Source organism: Lichenostomus cassidix, chromosome 4A (genome assembly GCF_008360975.1).
Source record: "Lichenostomus cassidix isolate B80296 chromosome 4A, HeHo_3.0, whole genome shotgun sequence".
Lineage (NCBI taxonomy): Eukaryota > Metazoa > Chordata > Aves > Passeriformes > Meliphagidae > Lichenostomus > Lichenostomus cassidix.
This window is the reverse complement of record NC_139485.1, coordinates 3,879,552-3,899,273: the sequence shown is the minus strand read 5'-3', so window position 1 is coordinate 3,899,273 and position 19,722 is coordinate 3,879,552. Positions and strand designations below refer to the sequence as shown.

The window sequence follows — 19,722 nt, the reverse complement described above, 5'->3', positions numbered from 1 at the left end:
GGCCATATAGGGCTGTTAAAGGGTGAGTGAGCCTTGCTAACCACCCCTTGGCTCTCCAGATCCCGAATCATCTTATGGATGGGGGCCACAGAGTCTCTGTCAGTGCGGTATTGCCGGCGATGCACTGTTGCTGTAGCAATTGGTACCCGCTGTTCTTCAATTCTCAGTAGTCCTACAGCAGACGGGTTATCTGAGAGACCAGGCAGGCTATTGAGCTGTCTTATGTCTTCTGTCTCTACGGCTGCTATCCCAAAAGCCCAGCGATGTCCCTTTGGGTCTTTGAAATATCCACTCCTGAGATAATCTATGCCGAGGATGCATGGGGCGTCTGGACCAGTCACGATGGGGTGTTTCTGCCACTCATTCCCAGTTAAACTCACTTCAGCTTCCAGTACAGTCAGCTGCTGGGATCCTCCTGTCACCCCAGAAATAGAAATGGATTCGGTCCCCACATACCTAGATGGCATCAGGGTGCACTGAGCGCCGGTGTCAACCAAAGCCGTGTATCTTTGTGGGTCAGACGTGCCAGGCTATCGGATCCACACAGTCCAATAGATCAGATTATCCCTTTCCTCTACCTGGCTAGAGGCAGGGCTCCTCTAATCCTGTTTTTGGTGCACGATGTTCTTCTGTAAATGTGTTCCTGAGGTTCCTTCAAGAGGATCAGTCATATTATCATTTCCATTCTGTCGGGGGTTCTGTCCACAAGAGACTGGGGCAGTGTTGTACCTAGATGAGCTTCTTGAGGTGGATGTTTCTGTTTTCAATTCATGTACCCGGGCTGCTAAGGTGGAGGTGGGTTTCCTATCCCACTTCCTCATGTCTTCCCCATGCTCTTGAAGGAAAAACCAGAGGTCACGTCGTGGAGTTTGTTTTCTTTCCCTGACTGGAGTACGTCTGCTCCTGATGGCAGAGACTCGGGTTGGTTTTGGTGTGGCATGGAAAAATCTTTCTGTGAGCTCTTTCCTTAGTTTCTGATGGCTCTCTTCAATCAATCTCCGGACTTGCTCGGCCAGGTTTGTTTCTACCGATGAGACCTGGGTGCGTAGTGGGGCGGTGACAGTGTCCTCATAAATTCTCAGTTTGTTTGCTAACACGCCCACCTGGTCTTCACCTTCCCTCCACTGCAGTGTTGCCAGGTAACGAGAGTATATCTCTGGTCCGAGCCGCGCAAATCTTAGCCACATTTGTGAAGTGCACCGGACATTATCTGGGCTCTTGGGGAATCTCTCGTTGTCTGAGAAAATGATCTCTAGCACGGCCAATTCCCTCAGGCATCGGATACCTTGTTCTATTGTGTTCCATTTCCTTTGGTGCATCTGGAGGTCTTCTTTGCACAGGTATCTGTCCCGTACACTCGCCAGCAATCGCCGCCAGAGGCTGAGAGTTTCCTGGGTTTTCCCAATCCCCTGGTCAATGACCACATCCTGAGACAGGGATCCCAGTTGTCTGGCCTCACTTCCAACCAGAATAGTGTCATTAGCTGCGGCGTCCCAGATACGGAGCAGCCAGGTCAAGATGGACTCATTCGCCTGCCGGGTGAATTCCCTCCGTAGGTCACGCAGCTCCCCCAGGGATAGAGAGCGAGTGATGATCTCTGGCTCTGTCTCTTCTGCTTGGTGAGATGGTCCTGCCGCATCCTCATCAGTCGCTATGCGGACTGATTTGCTCTTGGATTTCTTTTTCTGGACGGGGGCAACCGCTACTGGCTTTGGCTGTTCTGATTCGGCAATGGTCTGTGGTGAGACATTGACTGCTCCTTTGGTTCTTTTCCTCTTGCCTGCTGATTTGTTTCGTTTCTCCTCCTCAAGAAGGCAAAGTATTGTTCTGTTCTTCAGCATGAGGTACACTGTGCTGGTCGCAGAGAAGAAAGAAAACAGAACTAACAGGAAGATTATGCCATCCTTAGCATCCAGAGAGAACTCAATGTTGTCAAAGATGGCTGTGCCTGGCCTGAAATGCTGGAAGAAACCACTCTCTCCTCCTAGCTCCAGAGGGTGGGTGCGATTGCTGAGGAGGTCCCAGAAGAAGCAGCTCAGGTTAGGCCAGGCAGACAAAGTCGAGTATATATAACGAAAGGTATTCATCGCCTCACAGGTTACCATGCAATAGGCATAATAAAGCAATACAGCAATTCTCATGCCATTCCCTGGTCGCAACAGGAGCAATGCAACGGGTAGATAGTTTCCCATTTGAGGGAAAATATAAAGGGTAAGATACATTACCCACATAGACAGGCTGAGCATCATGGTGATATGATTTTCTGAGTTTCCCCAGGTCGAGCCCCACGTTGGGCGCCAAAATATGTGTTGGTTTGAAAACAAACCAGTAGGAGATCACAAGTCAAGATTGAAATTAAAAATAAGTGAAATAATACAAGGAAAAGCACTGACAAAGTCAGATACAACCTAACACCCAGTTAGGGTGGTAGTAGCAGTCCAACTGAAGTAGTCCAGTTGAAGTGGTGATCCTGTGACTGTCTAGTCTCCAGCTGAAGATCCAGTGGTAGCTCTGGTCCTCTGGGAACCCAGTAGACAGGGCTAGCTCAGGCAGTTCCAAGGCCAGGTTATATCCCGGTGGGAACACCTGGCTTCTCCCTCCTCGGCAGAGCATCTCACAATGGGATGAGATAAGTCCATGAGTCACACGGTGGGTCCCTGATGGCCCATTGCCTGTCATGCGGGGTGGGTCGTTAGCAGCTGGTAACAGCTCACGGATGGCCCATTGTCTGTCATCCGGAGTGGGTCATTAGCAGGTGATGGCAGCTAACGGCCCACAGCTGGTGGTAATAGAATACTTAACTACATCTATATTGCAACCTAGGACAGAAAACCTCTTGGCTTTTCCATGGTTTTGATTCATATCCAGCTTTATAAATAGGTAGGTTTTGTCCCATTCAGTGTCATCGTTAGTTCAGCATGGGAAATGGTGTGATGCAGATTAAAATAACGAGCCTGGAGGCTCAGAGAACGTGTGCGAGTCTCAAGCGCTGCCGCCTTTGCTTTAGACAACACATTCAACCCCCATACAGAGAATGACCCAGTTCCTAAGGGGTTTTTTTTGTGTTGGATCCTTATTGGACTTGGCTTTTATGATTCCTGGAGTCTTTGGGGCACAGAGGGAATACACATCAATGCCTTCTTCCCTGATAAACAGAGAGCAGTTCGTGGTGCTAGGCAAAAACACATACATTGGATATCATCTGTAGCTAGGAAATTGTTTGCCTGACTCAGATTTCTCCCCAGATCTGGCATTCTGCTTTGCTGGGCTTTTCCCTGCAGACACCAGAGCAGTCCCAAAGGGCAGCAGAACCATCAGGCCACTGATGGCAGGTCCACACTATCTCCTTCTCCCACGCAGAAGAGCCAGGGCAAGGCTTGGGAGAAAACACAGACTGGAGTTGGTCAGTGGCTGCTCCCCTTGGCTCACCATAAAGGGATCAGGCAGGGGTTTGATAAAAGCACCACTTTCTCCCCAGCTTTAGGGCAGGAGGGTGTCACAGCATGGCCACAGTGCACAGTACCAGTGCTGGAGGGGTGACTGCTGCTGCCTTCCCATTCTGGGGGAGAATTAAGCCTAAACAGCCATTAAAAAAACAAAAGTGACCTTGGCAAGTCAAGTAGTTCAATTCAAACCTGTGTGAGATACCTGCATTTCTAAACCAACAAATATAGCAGGTTTTGCTTACAGTCTTGTACAGCTAAAATAGCCACATTTCCACCAAGTTCTTAAAAAAAGACACAAATGCCAGTTTGGATATTAAGATTAATATATTTAATCTTTCTTGTTTGCAAAACAAGACATAAATTTGTGTATAGATATAATTTATATATTTTTATTTATATATATACTATGTACAGACAATAAAAAAATTTTCCTCTGTATTAGACTGAGAGATTTATGGAGGAATGATATAGGCATAACGGGGAGCTTTGAAGAAACTCAGAGTTTCATATTAGGTAATTCCCAGGGAAAAGAGAAACACGTCTCCCTGTTAGCCTTCAGCACTGTAACAGGCCTTGCCCACCATGGACTGAAGTCCCAATTGGCTCTTCCACTGGATATTTGCTACATGGTTCTTGAAATCAGGAGGCTGTCCCCACAGCAGGATCCTGTGTGCCTTGCTGACAGCCACGGCCCCAGTCCAGGACAGCCATGGGCCAGGGGAGGTTATTGCACTCCAAGGATGCGCATGTTAAAAGCACATTTGTGCATTTCCATAGCTCCTATGGAAGAACGAGACATTTCCAATGTGCATATTTGTAAAAAATAATAGAGATGGGAAGTGACTGCTCGCACAGAGATCCCTGATCCTCACCAAGGGCTGGGGCAAGCTGGCTGGGCTGGACAACTGCCCTCACTCCTGTGAGCCAATGCTGTGACCTCCCTGCCCAGCTGGAGGGATGTGATGGGGACAGGCAGTGGGATCCCCAAAGGATGTGAAGGGCAGTGGGGGGTCGGGTGAGGGCAATGCAATGTGTGACCTTGCATTTCTCTCCTTGCTGTGTTTTGGAGGGTAGGTGACTGCAGGGAAACACCAGTTAAGGCTGTCTCATTGATTGTGTCTATTACTAGACTGGGAGGAGGAGGGGAACCCCGGGCTGGGAAGGAACACAACTAGGAATCATTTTACCATTCACCTAGAAGTGAAGAAAAAACTAAAAATCCAAAAGAATTCAAAAACCTTAACTCCAAATAAATAACCATCTCACAGAACTAAATAATGCTTCTTTATGGCAATCAGCTTGGTGAAGACAGAAAAAGAACCCCAACAGCCCCTGCCTGGCTCACAGTCAAAGCTCATCTGGGCTCTTCTCTGATGGTCATGATGAAAGGAAACAGGAGAGGGTTTGGGCTGAGCCTTAGGGGCATGAACCTGACCTCTGGAGAATGGTGTGATAGTGGTCTCCCCTCAGCTGCTAGCACAGCTTCTGCCTTGCAGTGGTCAAAGATCAATGAGCCTGGGTTCCTTGCAGGGTCTCTGGCATGGATGCAGCCATCCAGAAGAGGAACACAGAATTGTTTTGGTTGAAAAAGACCTCTAAGATCATTGAGTCCAACCATTCCACCAGCACTGCCAAGCCCGCCACTAAAGTATGTCCCCAAGTGCCAAAACTAAATGTCTTTTCAACACCTTTGGGGGTGATGACTCCACCACTTCCCTGGGCAGCCTGTTCTAAACCTTTCAGTGACCACCCTTTCAGTGAAGAGATTTTTCTTACCTCCAATCTAAACCTCCCCTGGCACAATTTGAGGCCATTTCCTCTCATCCTGTCACTGGTTACCTGGGAGAAGAGACTGATCCCCACCTGGCTGCATCCTCCTGTCAGAGAGTTATAGAGAGCAGTAAGGTCCCCCCTGAGCCTCCTTTTCTCCAGGCTGAGCTCCTTTCCCAGCTCCCTCAGCCACTTCTGGTGCTCCAGCCCCTTCCCAGCTCCGTTCCCTCCCCTGGACACTCTCCAGCCCCTCACTGTCCTTCCAGAATTGAGGAGCCCAGAACTGGACACAGTGCTCGAGGTCACTTGAGCCACTGCCCTGGTCCTGCTGCCACATCATGTCTGGGACAGACCAGGTGCCATTGGCCTCTTGCCCACCTGGGCACACTCTGGCTCATGTTCAGCTGCTGTTGACCAGCACCCCCAGGGCCTTTCCCACTGCACACTTTCTAGCCCCTCTACCCCAGCCTGGAGCTGCAGGGGCTGCTGTGACCCAGGGGGAGAACTCAGCACTTGGCCTGGTTGATCCTCACACAATTGGCCTCAGCCCATGGATCCAGCCTGTCCAGATCCCTCTGCAGAGCTCTCCTGCCCTCCAGCAGATCAACACTCCCACCCAAACTGGTGTCATGCTGCAAACTGACTGAGGGTGCCCTCAAAAGGTACTAAACAGGACTGGCCCCAGCACTGAGCTCTGGGGAGCACCACTGGTCATGGCCCCAGCTGGATTTAACTCCATTCCCCACTACTCTCTAGGCCTGTCCCTCCATCCAGTTTCTCCAGGAGAATGCTGTAGGACACATCACAGTATCAAAGGCTTTACTAGGTAGACAACATCCTTTCCATCACCTACTGAGTCACCCTGTCATAGAAGGAGACCAGGCTGGTCAAGCAGCACCAGCCTTTCCCCTGTGCTGGCTGGGCCTGATCCCCTTGCCCTGGGTGGGCCATGTGATGGCACTCAGCATGATCTGCTCCATGACCTCGGCACCAAGGTCACACTGACAGCCTCTAGTGCCTGGATCCTCCCCACTCACAGGCATTAAGCCCTTGCCTTTGGCACAGGCAGTGCCTGTGCTCAGGACTAGAGCACTGGTGCCTAAGCTGTGAGAGTAGAGCCCAGTGGGGTGGCCTAGCTCTGTCCCAGGATTATGGCAACTTGCCTATGATAGGAATACTTCCCAAGCCCTAGCACAGCAGCAGGGACTTGCACCCCAGAGATCGCTTCTGCTGCTAATTATGTTGTATTTGTGGGCCAGGAAGATCCTGGAGGCAGAAGAGCTGTTTCCGTGGCAAGACACTGGTTTGGCTCCAGACTGCCCAAGTGAAGCCAGGAGATCGCAGCTGAGCTCCTGATAACTCACTGGCCCACCACAAACTGTGACAAAGGTCTTTGCCCAAGTGAGGCCCAGAGCCCCATGGAACCAAACTGGTGTGGAGATGGGGTGCCTGTGCCTCCCAAGTACTGTTGCCAACAAGCCAGCGTGGGAGAACAAGCAGAGAAGCTGCTTGAGCCTCTCAACAAGCTGACTGCACAGCCTGTGACAGGGCTTGAATTCACCCTTCAAACCCACCGCCAACACAGCCATCCGTCCTGCAGAGATCAAAGAGTGTCTTGGCTACCACAAACCCCGGTAAATGTGGACCTGCAGACGTCGCATCCTCACCAGACCTGTGAGATTTGACAGCATGGGCTGGCACACACTGGCTTGTTGGTCTTCACAGCTGGCTTTACTTATTGATCAACGTCTTTAGGGAGCGTGTGAGAGTGCTCATGACGGTGGCGACCGTGGCTGACTGGCGGGCGAGCTGCTCCACAGTCTGCTGGTGGCTCAGCATTCTGGCTGTGGACTCCTCGGCAGCCTTCAGCAGGAAGGTGTAGTTTCTCACCACCTCCTCCACCTTAGTCAGCAGCTCTTGGCGCTGGGACTCCGAGCGCACGACGTACACCAGCCTCACAAAGGTCTCGATGAGGCTGCTTAGCACCTGGAAGCTGCTCGTGATGGCGGAGAGCATGTGGGTGGGACTCTTGTCGACGGCAGCCACGCGGCGGCACGACGCCCGGAACTCCTTGAACTTGAGGGCCAGCTCCTGCTTGTACTCAGCCAGCTGGGAGATGTAGGGTTTGCAGTCCCGGACCTCAGGGCTCAGCACACACTGCCTCAGGATGGTCAGGAGCTCGTTGGTGTCCAGCTGCACTTGCAGAAACCCGTTGGGAAAGCTGTAGGTGTGGCCTCGAAGGGTGTTGATCTTTGCCAAGCTCCCTTCAAAACTGGAGGTCCTTAAATCTATTTCCTGGGTCTGGCTCTCACTGGGACTGCTGCAGGCTGTTGCATCTAGGACCTGAAGAGTTCTGCTCATGACTGGGACCATCTGATTGTCCAGCTTCATTCCCGGGAGTATCTGCATGGGGATGGAATAGGACAGCTCATCCTTCTCGCTCCCATCATCTGCAACATCGCATTTTCTGTAGTAGAAGCAGTACCGGATGGAGCAGCACTTCTCATCCTCCATGTCTTCATCCCGCAGCTCAGCAGGACTTGGATACATCTCCTCCTGGACAGAGAACACTGCTGAACCCTTCTGGTTTTTTTTGTCCTGTGCTATCTGGACATAGGAGGGGTCAGCCACTCCAGAGGCTTCCTGGATTTTGCTTTTCAGAACAGGACAGAGGATGCTGGGCTCAGGTTCTTTCTGGGGGCCTTTCTGCTTGGTTGTATAGATGTTCTGGTAGATGTCAGAGGCCAAGGATGTCCTATCAGTCTTATCTATTTCACTGACACTGTAGCGACGCAAGAGTTTCCTGTAGTGGGGTGCACTCATGCACTCCCCTCGGGAGGTGCACGTTGCCAAACAGGACATGCCATTCTCTGGATCTGACCGGTAGTCTCTGGACTCTAAACTTGTGGATCGTATCCGTTTGTCTTTGGAAGGGCTGCTCATGCTTGTCAGCCTAATGGCCTCTACCTGCTTCTGGTCCTCTGCAGCTTTATCCCTGCCTCGCCTCTCTTCTGGTATCACCAGCTGGTTTGGGGGTGGCCTCATTCCCCTGCAAATCCGCTTGCAATCGCAGCTCCGCCTTTGCTCCCTGGACATCCCTGGGACTTTTTGCACAGGACTGCTCCTCAGCTGGCAGCTGCAGCGCCCAGGGGCAGGTGGGTGCAGATACTCCTGTGGTGGGAGGTCACCTTTGCTCTTTGGCTTGAGCAGCTCTTCAAGGAATTCCAGCTCGTATTGCTTCACCTTCTGCAGCTGGGCCTGCCGCTCGTCTGTCTCCTTCTTCAGCCGGGTGGGAAATGTTGCAGAGAACAGGTTCCTCAGCCTGAAGGGTGCTTTTGGGGCTTTGGGTTTAGCTGGGACATCAGCATCTTGTTGGGTCACCTCCAGGACTTTTTCTACTGTTTTGGAAGGCACAGTGCTAATCTGCAGGCTCTCAGACCTGGGCATCAGCTGGATTGGCCCTTTGGCTTCCTCACTGGTGCTCCTGAAAGTGCTACCAGGTGATGGAGAGTGCACATTGCTGCTCTCAGCTTTTAAGATTTTGGCTGAGCTTTCCGGTTGTATTTTCTGCCCTTGGTTTGAAGGAGCTGCATGTTTCTGCAAGATGAGGCTTGTGGCTTCCCCACCTCCCTTCTGACCTGTCTCTCCGCTTGCAGCTTTTCCTGGAGCATCTCTACTCACTTTTTGCTGGTAGCTTTTAGAGGCAAAAGTCTTACTGGGCATCATTTCCTCGCCTGCTGAGGCGAGGTGGAAAGCTTCAGCCTGACTGCCAGGAGCTTCTTTAGGACTTGGAGAAACTTCACAGTGCTGCTGCAGAGAGAGTTGCTGCTGCTGCTGACAGTTGCATAATGTCTCTGCAGTTTGTGGACTTCCTTTAAGTGCCGAAGGCTTGCTGCTGGCTGGTGCACAGCTGCTGGTACCATTCATGTTCTGGTCTTCTTTTAAGGCTGATACTGCTTGGGGAGCTGAGGCTTTTGCATTTGCCACCTGCTGCAGAGCAGCTGAAATGATGGCTGGAGTTATACCGCTTTTCTGATCCAGGAGGAGCTTGGAGCTTGGCTGCACCTCTTTGGGCATCTTTTCTTGTGGATCCTGTGTCTGCTCCCTGCTCAGGGCTGTTGTGGCCTGCAGAGATCCCTCAAAGGCAGCTTTTGTGTGACCTGCACCTTTGCACTCGGAGCTTGGCACTGGAGCCCCCTTGCTCTGCTCACTAAGCTGGGGGGTCAGCCCCAGCTGGGCAGCTGAGGTGCAGCTCTGCTCCCCGTGCTGCTGCTCCTCTTTGCTCTTGCACTTGGTAAGGCTGGGACTTTGGGGAGAGAAGGCTGGCTTCAGTGAAGGGCTCGGGTCCTGGCGGCTCAGGGGGTAGGGTGAGGTGAGAACAGCCTGGGCAGCACAGCTCTGGATTCGGAAAGGCAAGTCCTTCCTGGCCAGGAGGTTTTCTTTGTTGATGTGTTGAGTGAGGAAGTAGGCTGCGTTCTGGTGCTGCTTCATAGCAGAGACCATCTCCGAGACATCGGTCAGCTCTGAGGAGTTCGTTTCGTGGCCAGAGTCCAAGGATGACTCAGGAGTGATGGCAGCCAGGACAATAAGACCTGAGGAGGGACACAAAGAAAACCCCAGAACAACCCTCACACCACAGTGCTGTGTGGAGGAGAGGGGAACTCCTTGTGGCAGGAGGGTCCCAGAAATGCAGGACACATCATCCCATCGGAGAAAGTTTCATGACTTCCCACAACTAAGAGTTAAGGCTTGTAAGGGAGATCACTTGTCAACACTGAGCTGGCTTGCTAGCTCAATTCAGCAAGAGCTCCTGGCCCAGGAAAAGGTCTTGGGAAGCTTTCCAGTGTTAGTGGTAGCAGAGCTACAGGGACTTGTCTGGCACAAGAAAGAAAATTGGGCAACAGGTACTCTGCCATAATGAGTACGGCAACCAAGGTGGGAAGAGGGACAAAGGACTGTGCTGCCAGCAGGCTGGTCCCAGAGTTGTCACCCACCTGGCAGCAGGTTTGCCCTGTGAAGGGCTCACACACTGCAAAACCTGGTGGGAACCTGTGAAGACCGATGGCCAAAGGTTCCAGCTGAGTGGGGTCACAGCAGGGAGGAACTCATGCCCACAGTACTGGTTTGTTAGTGACTCACCCCAGCATCGTGGCATGTGGACTGTGGCAGATATGGGGTAACCAAGAGACTCCTTCAGCCACTGTCAGGGAGAGGAGTCCCACCTCAGCTTCTTAGAAATCTTCTGAGCAGCACCTTGGCTGCTCCTGCCACAACTTAGTTTTTACTAGAAGCTGCTTCGCAGTCACTTATAGGATGGGAGGAGGCTAAAGGGAAGGATGTACAATAGGAAAGAAAGGCTATAGGGATAAAAGGGAGTCACAGCCACTGAAATACCTGCAGTCTGCTGTGGTGGGGGATGTGGACAATCCTCTGAAGCAGCCAGGGCTTCCAGCGCCTGCAGGGTGGACACCAGGGCATCATCCAGCTCTTGGGCATGGTCTCGGACTGTCCGTGGCTGCACATTGTCAATCAGTGTGACCGGGATCTCGTCGTAGAGGATGCCACACAGGTGCCGGCCCTGCTCCTGGCTCTGGGCAGCTGCCCGGCGCTTGGGGTCATCCTCGTCAGAGCTGTTGTCTCGGAAGCCAGGAGGGGGGGCGGCGATGGCGGGGAGCAGGGACGTTGTCTCATCTTCTTCCTCATCATTCCCGGGAGGGGGAAGCGACATCAAGTCCACCATGTTGTCCCGGGTGCTGCCAGGCTTGCCCGCCATGCCCGAGGCCAGCCGGCTCTTGATCTTGGCTTGGCAGGACTCGCAGTAGAAGTGGGAGGCGTCGCTGCGCAGGTGGGTGTCTATCGTGTGTGCCCTGGCCCTGCTCGCGTGCCTGTCTTGCTCAAGGCCATCCGGGTCGTACTCCTTAGCTGCCCCGTTGTAGCCTTGGCCAGAGCTTTTGGAAGTGGGGTCAGATTTGGTCCTGGGACGAGTTTCCTCAAAAAAAATCAGGTTTTCATTGATATCCGTCCCGCTCTCTCTCTCCTTCCTCTGCTCTCGCATGTGTAGGTAGCAAAAGCGGATGAGCTCCGAGTCCGAAGCCCTGGTGGCGGAAGCCCCGGCTGCTCCGGGGACAGTGGCAGAGCCACCCACCAGCCCATTCTCTTTCTTTCCCATGTGCCCTGCCATGGCAGGCCGGTGGAGGTTGTGTGCGTTGATGTAATCTAAACCAAAACCACAACAGGCACATTAGCAGCAGCACCCGGATGAAGGGAAAACGCAATGGGGAAGCTCCTGCTCACCCTGGAGAAGCACCCATGTGCTCTCTCTGCCCTCCAGCCCTCAGCATGCTGGACTGCAGTGGGACACCAGTGTTCCCTACAGCACAGTCAGGCCACCTGGCTGGTCCTTTGGAAAACCTGCTGGGCCTGTCTGCCAGGAGCAAGGGTAGAAGAAATATCCTGCACCACAGAATGGGTGGGAAGGGACATTTAAAGACCATCTGCTCCAATCCCCCTACAATGAGCAGGGACATCTTCAACTAGATCAGTTTGCTCAGAGCCCTGTCCAATGTTCAAGGAAACTTTGAATGTTTCCAGGGATGGGAACCTGTGCCTATACCTCACCACCCTCATCATGGTAAGCTTCTTCCTGGTATCTAATCTGAATCTACTCTCTTGCAATTTAAAACTATTGCCTCTTGTCCTATATGTACAAGCCCTGTTAAAAAGTCTACCCCAGAGCCTTCTCTTCTCAAGACTAAAACCTCCAACTCTCTCAGCCTGCATCCTAGGAGAGGTGCTCCAGCCCTCTGATCATTTTCATGGCCTCCTCTGGACTTGTTCCAGCAGCTCCATGTCCTCCCTGTGCTGGGACCCCAGAGCTGGAGGCAGCACTGCAGGTGGGGTCTCACCAGAGTGGAGCAGAGGGGCAGAATGCCCCCTCCCCTGCTGCCCACAGGGCTTTTGCTGCAGCCCAGGACACACTTGGCTTTCTGGGCTGTGAGTGCACATGGCTGGGTCATGTCCAGCCTCTCATCCACCAGCATCCCCAAATCCTTCTCTGCAGGGCTGCTCTCCATCTGTTCACCTCCCATCCTGGATTGATACTGGGGGTTGCCCCAACCCAGGTGCAGCACCTTGTACTTGGCCTTGGCCTTGGGATTTCCATGAACCACTGCTTGAGCTTGTCCAGGTCCCTCTGGATGTCACTCTGTCCCTCAGGCATTTCAACTGCACAGCTCAGCTTGGTATCATCTGAAAACTTGCTGAGGGTGCTCTTGATCCACTGTGTCCTTGATGAAGACATTAAACAGTCCTGGTCCCATTACAGGCCCCAGAGCTTGATCCCTCTGCTGGGGGCAGAGCTTGCCAGCACAGCTGACATAGACACAGGGGTGTGGGTGCTGCATCAGAGATCCCCCAGCAGTATCCAGAGGGCAGCAGGAGCAGCCTGCCTGCTCCAACGAGGACCTTCAGCCTCAGTCTGCCAGCTCACACATTATATGGCAAGAAGGAATTGTTGCCATTTTTGGGTAATGTTGGCCACACCAAGCAGTGTTCCTCAGGAGACTACTAAAAGTGGAGCAATATTGCTTTTTGGGGAGGCATCCAATGTAGTTTGGCTATGTTCAAGTGACAGACAGGCCCCAGCCCCTTGTCCCTCACTGCCCATGATCCATGCATTATTTCTATCTGGCTGACTGGATCAGGCTGGCTCTGAAAGAGCCCGTTGCTCTTGCTGTTAAGCATCTCCTGGTGACAGCCTCCCCTTGCTCCCTTGTGCAAGGAAAGGGGCTAAAATCCTGTTTGAATTTCTGGCCAGTGGTCCATCCCTCAGGAGGGGCATCTGTGTGCATTGCAGGTTGGATTGTGCAGCTGTGCTGAGAGCAGCTGCTGAGGGATGCAGGTTCTGCCTTACCAAGGATAAATTAAATCAAATAAATCCTAATTAAATTCATTAGCTCAACAAATTGGACAATTTGTCTCCCCAAACACACGTTTGTATTATACTGTTCATCACCTGCATTGCTAACATCCCAATAAAAACAAAATCTCTTTCATTCCTGGCCATGGCAGTGCTCAGAAATGACAGCTGTATGAGGGAGCACAAGGCTGCCAGAGCTGGGGATGTGTGGGTTGTAGCAGGGTGGCAAGGGCTGAGGCAGAGGCTTGCTGGCTGCCCATGCTGAGCCAAGACCTGCTGCTGAATGGGGCCAAATCCCTAAAATCCATAATCCAGCTTCTGGATGCTGTGGGAGAAAAGTTCCTTACAAGGAGCTGAGAGAGCAACTAAGGGCACAGAGCTGCTTGGCTGATGGTGAGAGTGGGGAGAAGAAGGGACAGGGAGGTGAATCACCTCTGTAGCTCCAGCATGGCACAAGGGAGGGCAAGGCTCTGCTATATGGCTCCACAGGGAAATGCAGAGAGATGGATCTAACTGACAACATTCGGACAGCGTGTGCATTTCTAAAAATGTCTGCTGTTCAGCAGGAGGCTCTGATGGGCCTCAGGGAAGATGGATGTGCTCCTCTTCTAGGTATAAGCATGGGCCAAGGCTTGGTTTTACATTTAAGATTCTGGCACAGTCTGCCTGCAGCCTGGGAAGTCTGGGCTAACTTAATTCATCCCAGTGGGGCTTTCTCCTGCAAGGATGTGCTAATGATTAGCAGTCGCTTCTCCCTGTGATCTGCCTGGCTCCTCACAGCTCAGCCTGCAGCCCTGTGGAGACCAGAACTGTGAGCAGAACTGTTTCTTCAATACTCTGAATTGACTCCTTCTGAAGGGTGCCTGAGCCACTGGGCTGAGCACACTGGGTCTGCAGGGAAACTGCTCCACTCCACTGCACACAGAGGTTTTCATTGCACCCACGAGGACTGACCAAGCCATGCAGAGAGGGGCTGGTTAAGATCCATTGCTCCATCGGTGTCCTACCCACACTCTGACTCCCTCTCACACTCACTCCTGCCCCTGCAGAGTTACATAGGTTTCTTGAGACTGTCAAGGACACAGCAAGACCTACAACCCTTTTTGGCAGAGGTTTGGACCATGCCCCTGAAGCAAAGTCTCAGGAAAAATTCTGGGTATTGCCACAGTAGCTAGAGTGTGGAAAAACACCACTTGCTGAGACATCTCCTGAGAGGCCAGGAACTGTGGGTGCCCATGGATATGGGATGCTCCCCACTTCCTCTGAGTCCCCACAGCCATGTGTCCTTATAGCCCATGTCAGGGTGACATAAGCCAGGGAAGGACCACTCTGATGGCAGTTAAACTGGTTAAGTTGCAAACACTCTCTGCTCACAGCAAAATGTGACTAAATATGTTTCCATATCCATAGGGCATCCAGAGCAGAGCACAGTGAGAGCTGTCAATCAGAGGCACAGGGGAAAAAAGGAGAGGAAACTGCTTATACTTACACCAAAATCACCTACCAGGCCTTTTCTGGATTCACCGAGGTTGCTGCAGATGCTTTCCTGATCCCTTTTGTGAGTGTGTTCTCCCACATGTGCCAAATTGCCAAATCCACATTCAGCTGCCTTCCTTTCCCAAGGACCCTGCTAGCTCTCTGCACTCCTCCCACCTCCCCAGGCCAGTCCCATCTTGAGAAGAAAATTCTGACACTGAAATGGAGGACTTGTCACAGCTCTCTGGAGCTGCACTGTCACTTGGGAGGTCTGGGACTGACCTTCCAGAGGCAGCTGGGTTAGTATTTCGCCCATCTCCAGCCACTGAACCTGTATTTTATATTTCCCAGTACAAAATATACTTGATGTGAACACATTCGTGGAACAGCAGCATGTAGTTCATGGCTGGCTATTGTTTGAAATCACTCTTGAGAATCATTGCTCTTTTTGTAGGGTGACTCACACCTGAAATCCATCCTCCAGGAACAGCATTGGTGCCTGTCGGGACAGAAGCTCCTGCTGTGTCCAGACCAGCCCTCTGCTCCCTGAAAAGCTGGGACAGCAAAGTTGCCTTCCTGATTTAGGAAATCAGCAGAGCAGCCATGCTCACAGGGCTGCCCACGAGGCTCAGACCCTCACGGTGGGGGCAGCAGGATCCAGAGGCAGCAGGAGTGCAATCCCCTGAGTTCACACACTCACGTTGGTCTCTGGAGCCAGATGCCAGCCAGGAAATGTGTGCTGCATCCCTGCAGCAGTGCACAGGCTGTTCTGGGAGGGCCCAGCATTTGGCTGGCAGCTTTACAGGTCTTCTCAAACAGCACCTCCTGGAGCTGCTCCAGGAGCTGCCACAACACTTACGGTGAGTGTTTAGGGCCTGAGCTGATACCACACATCATTTTGGCTGATCCAAAATGAAGACTTGTCTCCCTGCTCCTTGCTTTGTGGTTAAAGAGGGAGTCTGCTGCTCCTCAGGGTGAATGGGAGCAGAGGGGAGATGCCAGAGAAACCTTTCACCTTCCTAACGCTGCAGAGCCCTGAGCAGAGGGAGGGAGGGGAGGGAGGCTGGGGAAAGGGCTGGCACAGAAAGCAGAGGCTGAAACGTACCTGCCTTGATAATCTGAGGTGGGGGCGGCTGGCTGGGGGCCCTGGACAGGATCATCTTCTTGGAGTCCACCAGGAGACGGCAGTAGCCCGCGATGAGGCAGGCAAAGTTGGTGGCTTCAGGCCACTCCATCAGCAGCACCAGCGGCTGGAAGGCAAGAGAGGCAAAGCGCTGAAGGTCACTGGCTCAGCTGATGGGGACAGAACTCCACTGAGGCTGCACTGGGCCCTGCACTGGTGCAGTTTGTGGAGTCTCCAGCTGCCAGAATCCCTCTTTCATTGCAGGCACTGTGTCTCTCTCCCGTAAGTTAAAACATCTGCTTCCAGCAAGGTGCCAAAGGGACCAACCCCATTGCAGGTTCCCCCAGCTACCACCCTGAGCCTGTGGATCTTATTTAAACCTAACCCTTTGGAAAATTAAATTTGTGCTTAGGAGCAGATGGTGCCTTCTCTTTTAGGAGAGCATTTATTTGCATGCTAAAAAAGATCCTTGCTTTAAAGAGAGATAAAAATCAGACACGATCTGTGTGACACACATAACCTCACGGCACAATCTTGCAGCAGACAGTGCAACTCCCAGCTCCCAGATTGTCCCACGGAGAAGATTAGCTATTCCAGGGAAGCTGTCAGGGTGGGATTCACTCTTGCCCACCTGGTGAAGTCCTGTGCAGTGCTGGGAACAGGCTGGGCAGCGCAGCCTTTATCAGCACAGCTTGGTTGAGTGGTCTGTGCTCAGTCTGAGCCCCCAGCACTGCTCAGGACAGTCCCATGAGATGGAAAAAAAATTGACAGTGCCTTCAATAGTTGTGGCAAAGGCAGCTTTTGCCCTGACCTACCCCTTGCACAGAGCACCCCTACCTAAAGGATCTTTGTACCCAGGTGCAGGGTGTATCTGAGCCAACTGGGGGATGTTTAGCTGCTGCTGTCTCGGGCTGCCTGTCCTGCCATGCTCAGCCTCTTGCACACTGAGAGCCCTCCAGGACTCACAACAACTCATTTACCACATTCAGGGAACACCAAGGCTGTTCTAAAAAACACTTAAGCCTACACAGTGTGAAAATCATTAAAGCTATTTCGGTTTTCTTGTTTTATAACCACAAGAGGTTCCTGGTGCCCACTGGCCAGTTCTGTGCTCTGCACAATATTTGCTGTTGTAAGCCACCAAGGCAATTCTGGCACCAGAACACCTTAGGCCAAAGGGTCATTCTGGACCATACAGTACAACAAACTGGGTGTGAAGCCATCAGCCCTGGGCAGAGCTGCATGTGATCCCCAAGCCATGCCAGCCCCTGGCAGGGAGAGATTTCTCCCAGGGCCAGGGAAAAGAAGTTCCCTCTTTGGCTGCTGTGCAGGAAGATAAAGGAAAAGAAATAACTTGATGTGGAAGAGAAATAGCCTGACAAGGATAGTCCTCTGCTGAGAGGCTCTGCCCCTGCCCACTTGACAAGGCTCTTTCTGCATCCTGGAAAATAAACCTGAGGTGACACAGATCAAAGGGGAAGAATCAAGCCAGAGAGAGAGAGGAGTGAAGAGATTCTCAACATAGCTTGAAGGAGGCAGGCATGCAGTGGTGAGGGGGGTGACACCTCTTAGCCCAGTTCCAGTCTTGACATGAGTGATGAAAGGAAACCATGTGTTCTTGTGCATGAAGGCATCCTTAAAACAAATGTCTCTTCTACACCGGGCTAAGCCCTCCTGGGTTTTTCAAGGCATCTGTTGAATGAGGACATATTTGTGCATTTTCCCTGCTCTGTTTCATGAGGGTTTGGAGTGTCAGCAGCAAGGAAAGGAGCAAACCCCAGTGGGAGGGAGGCAATGGCTGATAAACACCCACTGCTGGGAGATTAAACCAAGAGGCCAAGAAGGGCTGAGAATTCCCTTCCAAAAGGAAAACTAGGGGATAGTTTCCACCATGTGTGAATCCCACCAAGGCAGAGTGGCACAGGGCTGTGGATCTTCACTGCCTCCCTGTCAGTGCTCACTGTGCAGCCTCCAGGGCAGCCCCAGCGCCCCACCGAGGGACCATTATCTCTAAGACCCATTTCCATCTTGGCTCAGCTACCTCTGCCTCAGGATGCTCCCACCCAGGCAGAGATGGGACTGTAGGCTGGCAAGAAGCAGCCCCTGGATCATTTCTCCTGAAGTGTGAGACACAACAACCCTCGGTGATGTTTCTTGCCTACAAATGAAACACCAACGTGCTGCAAGCTTCCTACCAGGTCTCCAAGCAAGTCCAGCCTCCAGAATGGCTTCCAGCACTAGGTGCATGGCATAGTGGGGTTTACTGTGGCACTCTGCTCTGAAAAAGAGGAATCTTAAACCTGATTAACATTAGAGCTTGTTAAAGATTACTCTCATATACTGACAAGGAAGCTGTCTGAGAGTTCCTCAATGGTCAGGCATTGAAAGATGGTTGTTAGGGATTAAATCACTTCAGGTGCAGCTTGGAGCCATCCACCTGTGCTGTCAGCAGCACTCTGGTGATCTCCCCATGGCCTGGGAGCCCACACTGCCATGGGTCTGTGTCCTGCTGATGGTTTATGAGCTGTTTACAAAGACACTGACTGTGAGCAAAACTGCTGCAGTCAGGCTGTGCATCTCCTTTGGCCTTGATGGTTTCTCTGCTGCTCACTAACAGAGGTCTGGCACAGCATCTGAGCCTTTCCCACATGGGATTACAAGACTGAGTCTCTCCCACTCTCCTTGGTAGTTTTGTTGAGATTGCAACAGCTCAGCTGCCTTTGAGATGTCCACCCTGCTGCCAGATCCGCCTGGAAGTGGGCAGCAGATCTGAAAGTGATTTATGGAGTCAAGAGATAAAGAGACAACATGATTGCAGCAGCCCTGTTCCGTTGGGAAATCATTCCACAAAGAGGAGGCATTGAGGATGGCAGCTAATGGAGGTGCTATTTTTAGGCACTGGCAACCTTGGCCACCCTGCTCCATGTGGGCAAGGCAAACAAGTTTGTGTGGAGACAGCCAGGCACGGGCGGGCTGAGCAAATATTGACTTTGTAAACAGGTGCATGAAACATTTCCAATTCTTGGTGCTGAGGATTTTAGATGGCAAAATCAGGGCAGCTTTGCAGGAAGCTGCTCTAAATAAGAACAACTCATGACTGCAGTCTGTGCTTTGGGCTTCCTTGGGACACCCATGGCTTCTGGCAAATGGGATTCTCCTCCTTTCCCCTGGAAACATCCTGCAAGAAGCAGTGAGGGCTCGTGGCTGTGGTCAGGACTGGCCCGGTGCCCCAAGGGGCTGGGGTTCATTGTGACATCCCTGTGCCTCCCTGAAGTTTTTTTAACTCCCTGCTCAATCTCCACCCAACCTGACAAAAAGGCAGCAGCCTGGAGGAGCATGAATCTTCCTAAGTTTTCTAAACCCAGTGGTGCAGTAAAGCAGAGACTTTTGTGAGCAGCCAGAAGGCAGGGAGGGATGCAGCAGGAGCAAAAGCAATGCTGTTCCTCTAAGCCCTGCTCCCTACCCTGGCAGCACTGTGGCCACAAGGTGCAGAACCCTCTTTCCCAGCTGCTAATCAGCTGATCACTGATGGGGAACAAGTGATTAATCTGGATAACCCTGGGCTGTCCTCCCACCATGCACCTCTGGCCTGTCTCATGCCCACCAGGCCATCTTCTTCCTCATCCTCACGGTCATGTTCTTGCTGCTACAGCACCAGGGGCTCACACCTCAGGGCTCTGTGTCCCTGGGAGGGCAAAGCAGAAATACCTGTCTGTGTTTCGTCAGGGCAGCAGTGCCTTTAGGATGAAAACTCCAGGTTTTACACAGAAGCAAACTTACTGAGATAACCCTACTGCTCTAAAAATGCCAAACATCAGATTCCCAGTGGGATGCTCAGGTAAAGGTTCATCTCTGACCTGTAATGTGCCAACATGTAAAGAAGCAAATTTTAACAAGGATGCTCTTTCTACATCTAAATGTGTGATACCAGCCTGAAATTATTGATGGTTTGATCTTTCACTCATAATGGTTTTCTAGATTTTCTAGGC

General features: G+C 52.0%; 1 protein-coding gene across 6 annotated transcripts in view; it reads right to left on the bottom strand.

Moving 5' to 3' along the window:
- Nucleotides 1–3,751: 3,751 nt before the first annotated feature.
- FRMPD3 (FERM and PDZ domain containing 3) overlaps nt 3,752–19,722 on the bottom strand; it is a 58,492-nt gene continuing 42,521 nt past the window's right edge. For all 6 annotated transcript variants that reach the window (XM_085060132.1, XM_085060128.1, XM_085060129.1 and 3 more), the window contains 3 exons: nt 15,716–15,860; nt 10,611–11,432; nt 3,752–9,808 (listed from right to left, as the gene is read on the bottom strand). In XM_085060132.1, the coding sequence (XP_084916258.1) occupies nt 6,948–9,808; nt 10,611–11,432; nt 15,716–15,860 (3,828 nt within the window). In that variant the 3' untranslated portion in view covers nt 3,752–6,947. The remainder of the gene's footprint in view (nt 9,809–10,610; nt 11,433–15,715; nt 15,861–19,722) is intronic.